General features: G+C 40.6%; 1 protein-coding gene across 3 annotated transcripts in view; it reads right to left on the reverse strand.

The window, feature by feature from the left end:
- Window positions 1-1538: 1538 nt before the first annotated feature.
- Window positions 1539-15199, reverse strand: part of LOC143292966 (phosphatidate cytidylyltransferase, photoreceptor-specific-like) — a 41465-nt gene continuing 27804 nt past the window's right edge. For 2 of the 3 annotated variants that reach the window (XM_076603693.1, XM_076603691.1), the window contains 3 exons: window positions 14439-14570; window positions 13623-13726; window positions 1539-12944 (listed from right to left, as the gene is read on the reverse strand). In XM_076603693.1, coding sequence (XP_076459808.1) covers window positions 12815-12944; window positions 13623-13726; window positions 14439-14570 — 366 coding nt within the window. In that variant the 3' untranslated portion in view covers window positions 1539-12814. The remainder of the gene's footprint in view (window positions 12945-13622; window positions 13727-14438; window positions 14571-15199) is intronic. The other variant, XR_013056699.1, reaches the window with a different exon arrangement.

Below are 15199 nucleotides of genomic sequence, written 5' to 3' on the forward strand. Positions count from 1 at the left end.
ACATTGTAACTTGTTGATTGAGTCTAAAGCCAAAATACTGGGCCACTGATGATTAACGACAGATGGACAGTTGGATGGACACGTGAATTCATGGTTTGTGGTCCAAATGTGTAAGGAATGAAGGGGACCAGAAAAAAAGAGGTTCCAATCCTGAAAGAAAAACAAGATATTCCATGCATGTAGACGGTTGCTGAATTCGGACAAATCTAACAATCAATATGTACACAGCATTTTGTGTGTGTGTGTGTGCCTCCGCTTCAGTCTTTTTTCTTATGTTTTTTTAAATGAAAACTGAAGAGTTTTCTCCATGGTAAATGCAGCTTACAGACTTACTGCAAGGTATCAAGAATGTCAGTGACTTGCTCTCTTGGCTTGAAATAGTTTATAAGCAAGTCATTATACATTTATTGCTTATCAGACATATGAAATGTTTTGTTTCTTTGACTGCACATGTACATGTGAACTACATGTTGTGAATGTTTGATTGAAACTTGATGCCGTTAGCAATTGATTGCAACGCTATACAGTATATAAAACAATGAAACTGTTATGTATTAAAAATGTATACAAAAGAAAACTAACTCATTTACATGCTTTTTAACACATGGTCTATGAATGTATGCATGTGTATGTCGGGGGTTGGGGGAGGGGGTGTGAACAGACTCATAGCCAATGCAGATGTGTTCAGTCAAGATCAGGGCCAGTACCACAGACTGACAACTGGTACCGGAGGCTGCAGGTTCATACCCCATCAGAGGAGAATTGTGCTAATCTTTTGTTCCTGCCTGTTACGGAGTCGAAAAGAGAAAGACTGGAACCCAGTTCAGTGTCATCCACTTCATGGACATATTGAGTGTGTGACTCAAATTTTCTTACAACCACGGCAGATGTCTGTATCTCTCAGGCCTTAGATCATGTTGAGCTTGAATAAAACTGTTCAACTATATCAGGAAGACATCAAATGCTGAGTACAACCCAGTCATAGTGTCTCAATCTTCATAACAACAGCTGAAGCAGCATCCTCACCCATCGCCATCATAATAAAGAATAGTTATCCCAAAGTGTTTTAGTTTTCAAGTTCTGCTTACATGGTGACCTGCTCTGAGTTCCCCTCCACTATCATTGGGGCTGTTGCTGAACAGACCTGGTGACAACTTTCAATGCTGGGTAGGTTTCACTTTGTCTGGGTCTTAAACAAAGCACAACTGTCATCAGTGGTAGGCTTAATTGGTGCTGTCCTGTGTATGTTGAATCGGAACAGACAACTGAATTGTGACTCAGCAACTCTTCTCATCGAATATCGTATGGTGAACTACCATTGATGGTTCCCTGTGGACTGCTTGTGCTGGGCTGACAACATAACAAGCCTAGGTGTGGCTGTGAAATGGGAACTAAGGGTGAGTGGAATGTGTCAGTAATACCACTTAGACTGAGAGGAAAGACTGAGGGGGAAAAAGAACAGAAAAGTAGACATGGAGAGAGACAGACTTTAGATCAGGATAAATGGCAAGAATAGAAACAAATTCAGACATCTCAAGTAGCATTCAAGGAATTTTATTTTAGTAAAGCAAACCATACCCACTGGCTGCCAAACCGAACATGACAGGAGTTCAAATGACTGGATATATCATCTTGCTGCAACCACAAATACAATGATATGATGCATTATATAACAAGTCAGACATATCAGCAAACTTAAATCATAAATCAAAACATAATACCCTGTTCTGTGCTGTCAATGATAAATAATCTCAAAATCATCCAGTCACTTTTGAGGTGTTCAGTTAATATTACAATGAAGGGGGTGTAGGCCAATGGCTAATGATGTTATGCTCATGTTGCACATGGGGGAAAAGGAGGGTGGGGGTGGGGTGGGGTGTCAATCTCAATTAATACCAAACTCTCAGCTCTCACCTGATGACTCCAACTCATTTAAATTAAACTCTTACATTCAAGATGGATTCTTATGTACAGGTGTACACTGTGTGTAAAGGGTTGAGAATGTCCAATTATTTTATTACTAAAGAGGACAAATGACCCATTACTTTTTCATTGGTGAGGTCATTGTCCAATACATTTCTTTGTTAGCTCATTTTCAGTGTATGCCAAACTTTGGTGACAGATGGATCTTCCTAAAATTACAAGGCCAGCATCACTGCATGCAACTTTGAGGCAGTTTCAATGTCTTAGACTTGTAATGTCTTCTTTGGATGTGCTGGGCAGAAAATTGTCTGCTTTTCTGCGTGAGCAGATTTTGCCATGCTTCAAACTGTTTTTCCCTCTACCCAAACATAAAAGTTTCCTGGGAATCTGAGATCACTGGCTAGATTTTCTGGAACAATGATCAGAGGAAGCAATGCGGTGAACCTTCAAGTCCAACAGTTTCAAGCAAGAGACCACAGTGACCATGATAGTGACTATGAATGCCTGTACAAGAAATGAATCTTTGCAGTTTGTTGTAGAAAGCCTTTCATGAGGAGTTGTCAATGGAAATGGACAGAACCAGGCATGAATCACTTTTTTTTTTTCCAAATCAGTTTTGACAGAATGACCGAAAAAAGTTGGTGGGGGTGGGGGATGGACAGAGACTTGGACAGATGCCTAGAAAACACATAGAAAAACTTCATTTTCATTAAAAAAAATTTTTTTAAACCAAACTTTTCATGACTTTATGTTCTTCACTTTCATAACTTCATTTTCATTCAGTGAATTGTCATCAAAGTGCAGGGTTGATTTTAATTGTAACATTGATACTTTGATCATTTTATCACAGCTTATTAACAACTTTAGACTTGACTTGGAAATATTTTGACCGATTGGTCTCAAAATTCCATTCATCTCGGTGTGAGGAAGACACATGTCTTACTATTTTTGGGTGAGGCAGGACTTTTATCCTTTTGTTGTCCATGTGGATGTACAACACTGCTTTTGTTGAAATTCTGTTCATTCTACATTCAATGATTGGGAAGTGGAGTGTTGGCCTAGTGGTAACATGTTCGCTGAGGAAGCGAGAGAATCTGTTTCTCTGAACAAACTGGTTCAGATTCCATACACCACTGTTTTCCCCCTCCTCTAGACCTTGAGTGGTGGTCTGATGAGATGATAAACTGAGGACCCATGTGCAGCATGCACTTAGCACACGTAAAAGAACCCACGACAGCAAAATTATGTGGAAATATCCACTTACAACAAATACACTTGCAAGAAGTAAAAAAAAACAAACCAACAACAAAAAATGGGTGTACCCACTGTAGCAATGTGGGGAGACAGCCTGTATTTCACACAGAGAAATCTTGTTTTGACAAATGAGTAATACAATACAAAACAATACAATAAAATAGAGAGGTGTTCTCTAAAACTTTCCAAAGGAAAAGGATATTTACTGACAGTGATGCACACAAAAAACACTCATAGAAATAAACATGCGAGTCACACCCGATGAAAGCAGACTGCATTCTGAATCTTTGTGCATACAATCCAGTCTTGTAATCTCAAACCAGAAGTGACCTGCCCAACAGCATCACCATCCTCCTTAAAAATTTACCAACATTTTTCATGTCCTGCCTTCATGGTGACCTCAGCTTCAATTTCCCCTCCACTTTCCTGCTTCTGATCAGACTGTAGCTGGGAGGGACAGGGTCATGGCCACATCCCCAAAGTGAGGATGCTCGCTCAGTCTGGCTCTGTAACTCAGCAACTCCTGTCATTAGTTGTAGTAGACTTGGCAGTTGGTGTCCTCCATATGTTGAAACAGGACAGGTACCATTCACTACCAGCAAAGTGACTCAGAATCAGTGCAGGATTTCCTCAGGTGAGTGGCCTCGCTAAGACATAAAACTGATAGTTCCTGGTTCTAAAACTGTGACTGAATATATCTTGCTGTCTGTGTGGGGGTAATCAGCAGGAAGATAATGCTGCTGATATGACCAAAAAGATGAAACACAAAGCAAATAGAAGTAAGTTCATCAGACTCATTTCTTCACATAGACTAACAGAACCATTAAATAAAGCATTGTGGATAATATACATGTGTGTGTGTGTGTGTGTGTGTGTGTGTGTGTATAACACAAACCCTTACATTCATCAATGCAAAATAGCCTCATTAAAATCACACACACACACAATGAAAACCAAAAACAGCAAAAACATAAAAGGCCCAGAGGCAGTAAGAGGGAAAGGGACAAACTGGAACATGAAACTGGACATGAACTGACAGACACAGAGACAGAGGGAGGTACAGGGAATGTATTTAAAAATTCTTTGTTTCAGTTCAAACAGTTGCCATAAAAGCTCCTACAAACACACACACACGCACTCACAAACTGTAAAAAACAGCACAGGATCCATGCAGGTATAAAAGTGCAACCAACTAAAAGAAAACCCAACAAACCCACACATCAGTCTGTACAGCTTTATACTGCAATGCACTCTGAAGGTTCTGACATCAACTCAGAAAGGCAGAGGCAGAACATGGTGGGAAGGGTGAGAACAGAGGACTGAGCAAAGCATGCCAAAAAGCATACCACAAGGATGCCTTTTCTTTACACCCATTTTTGGTCACTGAAACACTGTCACACCCCTTACCAGTGGTCTGGTAAGTGACATGGTGGGCAAATTCATCTGACTATTTTCATCTGCATAATTCTGCTGATTGCAATAAAGATTCTGGAATATTCATCATGACTGTTTTCTAAAACAACTTTCATTTTATTGTTTGTCAATAGACAATTTTCTTGTTTTTAAATCAGATAATTGAGACATATTCTTATTGCCACTATCATCACATCAAAACACAGTATGTGCTTTGAAATGCCTTGTCCAGTTAGTGCAGTGTATACCAGGTCTTCCTTCACTGATCCAAGGGATGAAGTACATGAGGTGGAAGAGGAAGAGAAAGCTGGAGGACAGCACGGACTGACTGGTTGTAGCAGGCACAACACCAATCATGTGAGGCTGATGTGAAACAACAGAGAAAGGCATGCAAGAGCTCGTCAGGCAACATTCATTGATGCCTATATTCCATGTACAATGTTTTTATCTTAAAAGCAAACACAAAGGGAGAGCATGTGAAAAGGGTGTGTCAGTCCACTCATGCAACCTTCTGGAAACTGAACAGGATAGCATGATTTTTTATCCCCTGAAGGAATGGAATTTTTCAACAGGGATGTAGTTTCCTTCATGGAGAACTGCAATACACCATGTCCACAGTAATGCCTCTTGAGTCCTCAGACAGTTGACAGACTGATCATGTAATACCATGTCCACAGTAATGCCTCTTGAGTCCTCAGACAGTTGACAGACTGATCATGTAATACCATGTCCACAGTAATGCCTCTTGAGTCCTCAGACAGTTGACAGACTGATCATGTAATACCATGTCCACAGTAATGCCTCTTGAGTCCTCAGACAGTTGACAGACTGATCATGTAATACCATGGTTTGATATACAGAAAAAAGAGCAAGGCATGTTGAAAGCACACTTTTGCAGCACATCTAAAGCCATCTAATACCACACATGAGCACCATAAACAGACTCATTGCAACACACACACACACAATCTTGCCTTCAAATAATGTGTGGAATTCCTGACAACAATGTCAGGGATATATAATCCCTTGATTACCTAGGCTGTGCAGATTACTGCTTAACGATTTTTATCTGCTTAATGACATTTACCTGTAACATACTGGCACCAGTGTTTAAATCTTATCAAACAATCTGTCAATTGGTATATCTATCGCTTCAACATGACACAGGTCTACTGACTTCATCCCTCAACAAAATGTAAGTCTACTGACTTCTTCCTTCAACATGACATGGGTCTACTGACTTCTTCCTTCAACATGACACAGGTCTACTGACTTCTTCCTTCAACATGACACAGGTCTACTGACTTCTTCCTTCAACATGACACAGGTCTACTGACTTATTCTTCAACATGACAGGTCTACTGACTTCTTCCTTCAACATGACAGGTCTACTGACTTCTTCCTTCAACATGACAGGTCTACTGACTTCTTCCTTCAACATGACACAGGTCTACTGACTTATTCTTCAACATGACACAGGTCTACTGACTTCTTCCTTCAACATGACACAAGTCTACTGACTTCTTCCTTCAACATGACACAGGTCTATTGACTTATTCTTCAACATGACACAGGTCTACTGACTTCTTCCTTCAACATGACACAGGTATACTGACTTCTTCCTTCAACATGACACAGGTATACTGACTTCTTCCTTCAACATGACACAGGTCTACTGACTTCTTCCTTCAACATGACACAAGTCTACTGACTTCTTCCTTCAACATGACACAGGTCTACTGACTTCTTCCTTCAACATGACACAGGTCTACTGACTTCTTCCTTCAACAAGATTAAGTCTACTGACTTCTTCCTTCAACAAGATTAAGTCTACTGACTTCTTCCTTCAACATAACACAGGTCTACTGACTTCTTCCTTCAACAAGATTAAGTCTACTGACTTCTTCCTTCAACAAGATTAAGTCTACTGACTTCTTCCTTCAACATAACACAAGTCTACTGACTTCTTCCTTTAACAAGATTAAGTCTACTGTCTTCTTCCTTCAACAAGATTAACTCACTTCAGATGAATAGTTTTCTCCCTTGCTTTCCCCTGCAGACAACCCATTTGTTAGGGTTAGGAAAAAAATCACAAAAAATACAAAACATAAAGTAACTGAATGAAACTCCCTGTACTTGACCCACTGACCCCTCTTCTCATGTCGTGTGTACTCCCACCCCCCCTCCCTCTCTTCACAACCTTCAAAAGCCAAGTCATTGTCAGTAACTTCTTGCTGGTAACTTTCTTCACTGCAGATACTTTATTCAACGTCTTCATCATCCTCATTAATGTCAAAACCTTCAGTTTGAAGCATTTCAATCACTTCATCAGCAGTAAAAAGCCACTGTTGTGATCTAGTTTGCTCCAAAAATTTCCACTTGTATTGCCTGTGACGCCATTTTCAATATGTATGCAGATTAGCTTGTCATGTGGGGTACCAAGGTCAACGGCTGGCCAGCGAGTGTATAGTTACGGAACCTCACGAAGAAGAAACTCCCCATTCGACCCTTGACACATTCGCGATGCCCAGTGTAGCTGCAATTTTTATGCTACGCCGTGCAGACCACCTCGCTAAGGAAGGAAGCCAGCTCACACAGCCAACTATTCCTGCCACATATGAGGAAACCAAAACTCTCCTCCGCAGCAGATTCCGAAGAGGCTGGGTCACCCTGAACGGAGGCTACCAGGCACACCAAGATCCCATCAGGACACTGGAGAGAAGACACCAGACTACCATCTACCGCCTTCGCACAGGACACTGCGGCCTCCGAGCACACCTGAAGAGGATTGGAGTGGCAGCCACATCCCTATGTGATTGCGGCCAGGCTGACCAGACCCCATCCCATATTCTCCAAGACTGCCCCCTGTATGAGAAGATGTGGCAGCAGTCCTGGCCTGGGGGTGCTGACCTCAACACCAAGCTCTGGGGGACGGCAGCCGATCTTCACCGGACGTCCGAGTTTGTGGCATCCCTCGGACTTCGACCCTGACTGCGTAGCTGTCGAACGCAAAGAAGAAGAAGAAGAAACCGCAATAGCGTTCTGTCATCCGGAATACTACCTTACGTCAGGAACACTATAGCATTCCATCATCTGGAGTGAGTTAAGTCTACTGACTTCTTCCTTCAACAAGATGTAAGTCTACTGACTTCTTCCTTCAACAAGATTAAGTCTACTGACTTCTTCCTTCAACAGAACAGAAGTCCACTGATCTCTTATTATCATTACTGATACTTACATAGCACCTATCTTGGTCAGAGACCAAGCTTTACGAGCATTACAAAGACAGTCTGCCTGTGAGTCAGGCTGCCTACCTCCCCAGAGCCAAATGAAAGCTGCCTTTAGGCACTCATAATTCATTTCCAGTGTCATTCAGTCAGGCTTCAGTTATGTCACTTGCACACACACACACATGCAGCTTGACACACAAAGCGGAAACCACGTGACAAATAGCAGAATACAGGTATGTGTGTTTGCACACTGACCTGGTTTCCTTTTTGCGCATCATCACTTCCCACAGGACACCTGTCTGCCATCTGTCTGCTGCAGGACATGACTAGAAGCAGGCAGGTAAAGAAACTTATCACAGCATCAGCATCAAGAGATGTTTGGGTTTTTGCAGGAATGGCAAGGTCTAGAAAATCACATGAATGAACGACAGAGCTGCACACCAACAGGAAAGAACAAGACTCAAGACATTGCTGTTATTACCATTGTTGCTTATAGCCAAGATGACCGCCCACGGCCATATCAGCACTGACATCAGTCACAGAGAACCTGAAAAGAGAAACCTGTGAAGACTGTGGTTACCCAGTCAAGGGTCATCCACTTCATGGATGGGTCTCTTGTGTGTCTCTGTGCAGTAGGCCCCCAGTAGGGGTTCAGGGGTCAACGCAATGAAGCTGGAGAAAATTTGAAAATCCCTGGGCCAAAAATACCATGAGAATGCTTGCTTCTCACCATTAAACAACAAAGATTTGCAATTCATGTTCTCTCTGTGTATCTATTTGATGCTTATATTCCAGCCAACAGCATACGGCCATATCAGGACTGTCAAACCATATAAACGCTCAATTGCATTAACACAAAACTGTTACATTTACAAAAAACAAAACAAAACAAAGCAAAAAAAACAACAACATAACCACAAGACAAACCCACAAAACACTGTTCATGACACAGCATCCCAACCATTTGGCTCCTTATGGCAAATAAGACTGGGCCATGCTGAGGATGTCAGCCCTTTCACCTAATTTATCATCCCCAGATTAAAAAAAACAAAACAAACCACCCATAAATAAAAAAGGAAAATACAATACTTCAAAGCCAAACAAGAAATACATAAAAAGCAAATAACACTGCAGAATGGACAGCTAGTGCCCATCCCAGTGTTTACAATTTCACTACCAGATCGCTAGAGCAAAACAGTACATCATACACTGCAGAAAAGAAAAAAAAGTTTCAAGGCTTGCTCAAAAAAAGAAAGGGCAATGGACTGGGTAGGCAGAAAAAGCAGATAACAGTAAAGGAAGAAAAACAGGCAAAAATAAAGAGAGCGACAGAAAAAAAGGAGTAAATTTCTGGCACAGAATTCCAGAAGGTGGGGATGCTATTTATACTGAAAGAACCACAGCATCCCCACAGTGGGCATGTTCTTTCTTTTCTGCACTTTATATCAATGAAGTGTCAAGGGAGTAAGGAAAACAAATTACTGCTGTTCATTTTAAAAAAGCTCCTGCATACTTGCTTAAAAAAAGAAGAAGAAAAAGTGAATCCTGAAATCAGGCTCCATCTGGAAAGTCCCACCCATGAGGAGTGTTACTCAAAATTCCTGACCAGCACTGCATGTGTCTGTATCTCTCCAGTCTGACGAACTCCAGGATGTCTCATGAAAGGAAGCATCATGTTCAGTCTTGTCATACAGTTCAAAACCTAAATGGACCTCAACTGCAGTACTTCCAATCATCCCCTTCACCATCATCATCATTAAAAGGTCAGAAACTCACATGGACGAATGAATCACACCAACATGAATCAACAAGGGTAATAATAATGTCACAGGCCTGAAGAGTCAACACAAAGAATTAAATTTTAACATCATAACAAGAATGAATAAGGGTTACTGTCTCACACAACTGAATAAGAATTAGATGTGAACAAGCATGAATGGCAGTCATTAACTCACAAGTTTAATGATAAGAAATTTTTTTTTTTTTTCAAGGATTTAGACAACTGACTTCATTTTGCTGCACTGTCAGCTCCTTCTGCATTTACTTCCCCTTATGAATACCCAGTCCAAGCAGCAGTTAAAAAATATTACTGGCAAAGATTTATCATACGCAATGCATTAAAAATAAGGCAACAAGATATCTAACACTTGTTTACATAATTATGTTTAACAAACTGCATTCAGAGCAGCAAAAAATGGTGCCTGAGGATGGTACAAGCAGAAAGTCTTTAAATGCCATCTGACTCTAACCAAAATAATCTTTTTGATACACATCTTTAAATACATTTTTTAACCCCCCCCCCAAAAAAACAACAACAAACAACAGCAACATTAAGTACATTCTCACTTGATTGTTCAACAAGACCACACAAAAGTGCATATTTTTATTAAAAAATCTGGAATTTTCCATGCTTGCAGAAACAAATCAACATCAATAATAACACAATCAATAATTCATTCAATCACAAAAAATGGCTACACGAATGATTTAACCCTGACAACATAAAAAAATGGCAACCTTAATGATTAAAAAAGAAAAAGAAAAAAAGGCAACATGAATAATTCCAACAGTTCTTTCATTTACACTTAAAATTACAGCTCCACAAGGAATCCCTGTATTTGAAAAACGAACACATTCACTCATGACACAAATCAGTTCAGACGATGTGGTGAACCACACGTCTCTCCAGGAACTGTCAATATTTGTAACGCTGTATTGTGCGTTCATCAAATGTATGGATGGATGGATGGATGGATGGATGTATGCATGCATTTTTGTATTTTACGTATGAGTTTGTTTGCACATGTATATGTTTATTGTGCATGATTGTGAGTTGAGGACTGTGTTTCGTATGCGTGTGTGTGTGGATTGTAAAGCGCTTTGTGCAATGAAGAAAGTGCTGATAAATGTCCAGTTATTATCATCATTATTAATAAATCTTGTTCCTGAGTTTTCACAAAAAGATCATGTCATATATATCATATTATATCATATCATATATCATATCACATGAGTTCGCTTCTTCAGTCTTTTGCCTCAATATGCTGGATGCACATTTGCTAATGTTATTGCTAGCTTGTAATTGCAAAATTTATCAAAGTTATAACCCTTCCATTGTAAATTTGTTGAGTTTTTGAAATAACAAAGTGCTGCTGTTATGCAATTAAACAGATTGTTCCACAAACTGGAACAGTTAATAATTGTCAGTAACCAAAATTGTGAACAAAGCTAACATCTACATCTATTGAAATGTTTTGTCAGCTTCATAGGATGTCCCTATTTGTGCACTGGCATTTAGTGTCAAAAGACTTTGTGTAGAGCTTCCGTCAGACCCATGTAGAATTTTGTGTCTCGATCATATCACCCCATTATCTTCAACACTCAAGACTATGAAGCTTCAGATCACTCAGTCTCTTCATAGGTCAAATTGCTTGCTGCTATTATTTGATTTGTGAATCTTCTCTATACTTTTTCAATTGAGTTTATATGTTTGTTTGTTTTTCTAAACAACAGTTAAAAAACAGTATGTTGATCATGGGATATTACCCTCCTATCTCTTACAGGTTTGTCAACCCTTCTTCTGTATTGTCAACAACGCTGCACAAAAAAAAAAAAAAAATGTTAGACTTTCATTTTAGTGATTAAGTGCATGTTTTACTTGTCAGTTTTAACACTGTACAGCACAACTGAGCACATTTTACACAAAAAGGCATTATCCAGTATCCTCTTAGTGTTGTCACTGTCACAGCTAATCAAAAAGCATTCTTTTGGTGTTGTCAGTGTCACAGCTAATTAAAACAGTGGTATTCTTTGGTGTTGTCAGTGTCACAGCTAATTAAAACAGTGGTATTCTTTGGTGCTGTCAGTGTCACAGCTAATTAAAACAGTGGTATTCTTTGGTGCTGTCAGTGTCACAGCTAATTAAAACAGTGGTATTCTTTGGTGCTGTCAGTGTCACAGCTAATTAAAACAGTGGTATTCTTTGGTGTTGTCAGTGTCACAGCTAGTTAAAATGGTATCTTCCTGGTGTTGTCAGTCAGTGTTACAGCTAATTAAAACTGTATCCTTTTGGTGTTGTCAGTATAGTGTCAAACTAGTTAAAACAGTATCAACTTGGTGTTGTCAGTGTCACAGCTAATTAAAACAGTGTCAATTAGATTAGGTGTTGCCAGTGTCACAGCTAGTTAAAACAGATCCTTTTCTTATGTTTGCACAGTTTCCTCACCTGCGGTCAATTCCTTAACTTAATCCCCAGGTGAACAAAACAAAACAAAACAAGAAAAACAGTAACAGGAAAAAAAAAAGAAGAAGAAAAAACGAAAGAAAAAACCCATCTCGCAAACCATAGAATTGCCAACAGTTGTGCTGACAAAAGGACTGTTCTAGAGTTGCCCCCAGTGTCATGTCAGTGTGTTGTTCAGCCTGTGTTGTGTTGCCCAGTGTCATGTCAGTGTGTTGGTCACAGCCTGTGTTGTGTTGCCCAGTATCATGTCAGTGTGTTGTTCAGCCTGTGTTGTGTTGCCCAGTGTCACGTCAGTGTGTTGTTCAGCCTGTGTTGTGTTGCCCAGTGTCATGTCAGTGTGTTGTTCAGCCTGTGTTGTGTTGCCCAGTGTCATGTCAGTGTGTTGGTCACAGCCTGTGTTGTGTTGCCCAGTGTCATGTCAGTGTGTTGTTCAGCCTGTGTTGTGTTGCCCAGTGTCATGTCAGTGTGTTGTTCAGCCTGTGTTGTGTTGCCCAGTGTCATGTCAGTGTGTTGTTCAGCCTGTGTTGTGTTGCCCAGTGTCACGTCAGTGTGTTGTTCAGCCTGTGTTGTGTTGCCCAGTGTCATGTCAGTGTGTTGTTCAGCCTGTGTTGTGTTGTCCAGTGTCATGCCAGTGTGTTGTTCAGAACCTGTGTTGTGTTGCCCAGTGTCATGTCAGTGTGTTGTTCAGCCTGTGTTGTGTTGCCCAGTGTCATGTCAGTGTGTTGTTCAGCCTGTGTTGTGTTGCCCAGTGTCATGTCAGTGTGTTGTTCAGAGCCACTCCAGCAGCCACCAGTTTGTCCTGTAGCAAGTGGAACAGACGGACTTGGTCCTCTGCCGGCAACATGAGGATGTTTTGCAGGAGTTTTCCTGTGTTGGGCATCCTGTAACACCGCAAACACAGCTCTGCGTGACGGGGGTACATAGGGGGTACATAGCTACACACATAGCACATCAATAGTGAAACAAATGAGAACAACAAAATAAAACAGGAACATGTTACACACCTGCCACACAGAAACCATCATATCAAATAACGACAAAGGAATCACACAGGAACAACAGAACGAAATGACAACATGTTTACACGCTTGGTACATGGAAACCATCACATCAGACAGGTATGAATGGAATCGTGCAGGAAAAACAGAATGAAATGGGAACAGTAACCAACTTCTGTGACTGTGGGCTGAAATTTCTGTGTGCATTTGTGTCAATGGGTTTAATACATGCACAGGACAATTTTCACTTTTTTTTTTATTGGGCACACAACAACCCAATGGGAATTAATAAGGAAAGAAAAGAATTAAGTGAAACGAAAGGACAAATAAAAAATAAATCAAACTGGAACAAATCAATCAAACTTGAACACATCAAACTGAGAGCAAACAAATCCAGAGTTCACACAATTCAGATAAACAGACAAAAGAACCCAACTGAATGAACAAACCAGTGAACATATATCAGGCAATTTGTAACACACAATGCACACTGACACACCCCCTTCCATATCCACATACCCACAATTGCCAAGGTGGCTGTTCTGATGTTTATCAACTCACTTGATGAAGCTGGAGTTGTAGACGTGGACAAAGCTGGCCATAAGGAACTGGCAGTCGAAGCGGTCCACAATACCCCCATGGCCGGGGATCGTATCCCCGAAGTCCTACATGGAGAAACCACAAACAACATGACCAAAGATTGCCTGATCAGCAGCTGACTGCTGGTGCTAACATGAATGGAGTGGGCACAACAACTGTGCAAGTAATATCCTACAGAAATCCAGAAAATTGGTTGTTTTTTACAACAGTGATACAGAATTTATGATGTACAGGGAAACTATATTCTATTTATCACCTGTCATTCCCCAAGACATTCATACACTTCATCATCATTATTTTCCTAATAATAATATATTGTAAGCACAAAAAGATGGGACAGAATGAGAAAAAAATCAGACTGACAGAGAAAGAAAGGAAAATGACAGGTGGAAAGAGGCAACAAAAGAAAATGGTCACATTATTGTCACCCTATTTACAAAACCAATCAAGCAATATTCAAAAGAACAAACACATGTACACACTGATCATGTTAACCCTTTCACCGCCTGTCAATTTAGAGTACAAAATTGCCTTGTGGTATAAACACGGAAAAGACAGTGGCTAAGAATAGCTGGGGATTCCCCCTGCGATGTATAGACGATATGGCCTATCCTACCACCGAACATTTAGAGCAGTAGGTTCATGGATAACAGACCAATGAATGGTCACCTTTCAGTGACATGGGATCTCTACCACACCTGTGCATAAATGCGAGCTTGGTGGTGAAAGGGTTAAACAAAATGACGACACATGCACAAGCAAAACAAAAACCCAGACCTTGATTTTATATGCCCGTTTCAGTCCACTGGCGAAGAAGCCACCAAAGGGGCCGAGGAAGGAGGCAAAGATGGACATGGAAATGGAGTGCAGGACGAAGGGATACATCTGTAGTGTTCCTGGCAGACCCAGCTGCACAACCACCACACACCAATGACTGCAATGTCTGCACAGACACACTGCTCCAATGAATCATTTAACACAGTCCAACACAAATGTCTGCACAGACACACTGCTCCAGTGAATCATTTAACACACAGTCCAACACAAATGTCTGCACAGACACACTGCTCCAGTGAATCATTTAACACACAGTCCAACACAAATGTCTGCACAGACACACTGCTCCAGTGAATCATTTAACACACAGTCCAACACAAATGTCTGCACAGACACACTGCTCCAGTGAATCATTTAACACACAGTCCAACACAAATGTCTGCACAGACACACTGCTCCAATGAATCATTTAACACACAGTCCAACACAAATGTCTGCACAGACACACTGCTCCAATGAATCATTTAACACACAGTCCAACACAAATGTCTGCACAGACCATGAATCATTTAACACACAGTCCAACACAAATGTCTGCACAGACACACTGCTCCAATGAATCATTTAACACACAGTCCAACACAAATGTCTGCACAGACACACTGCTCCAATGAATCATTGAAGACAATGCTGTACAGCCATGTTTCAGGTGGACATATTTGCCAAACCAAACAGATTCTTAAAAAATTGAACAGATACTC

Source organism: Babylonia areolata, chromosome 18, assembly GCF_041734735.1.
Source record: "Babylonia areolata isolate BAREFJ2019XMU chromosome 18, ASM4173473v1, whole genome shotgun sequence".
NCBI lineage: Eukaryota > Metazoa > Mollusca > Gastropoda > Neogastropoda > Buccinidae > Babylonia > Babylonia areolata.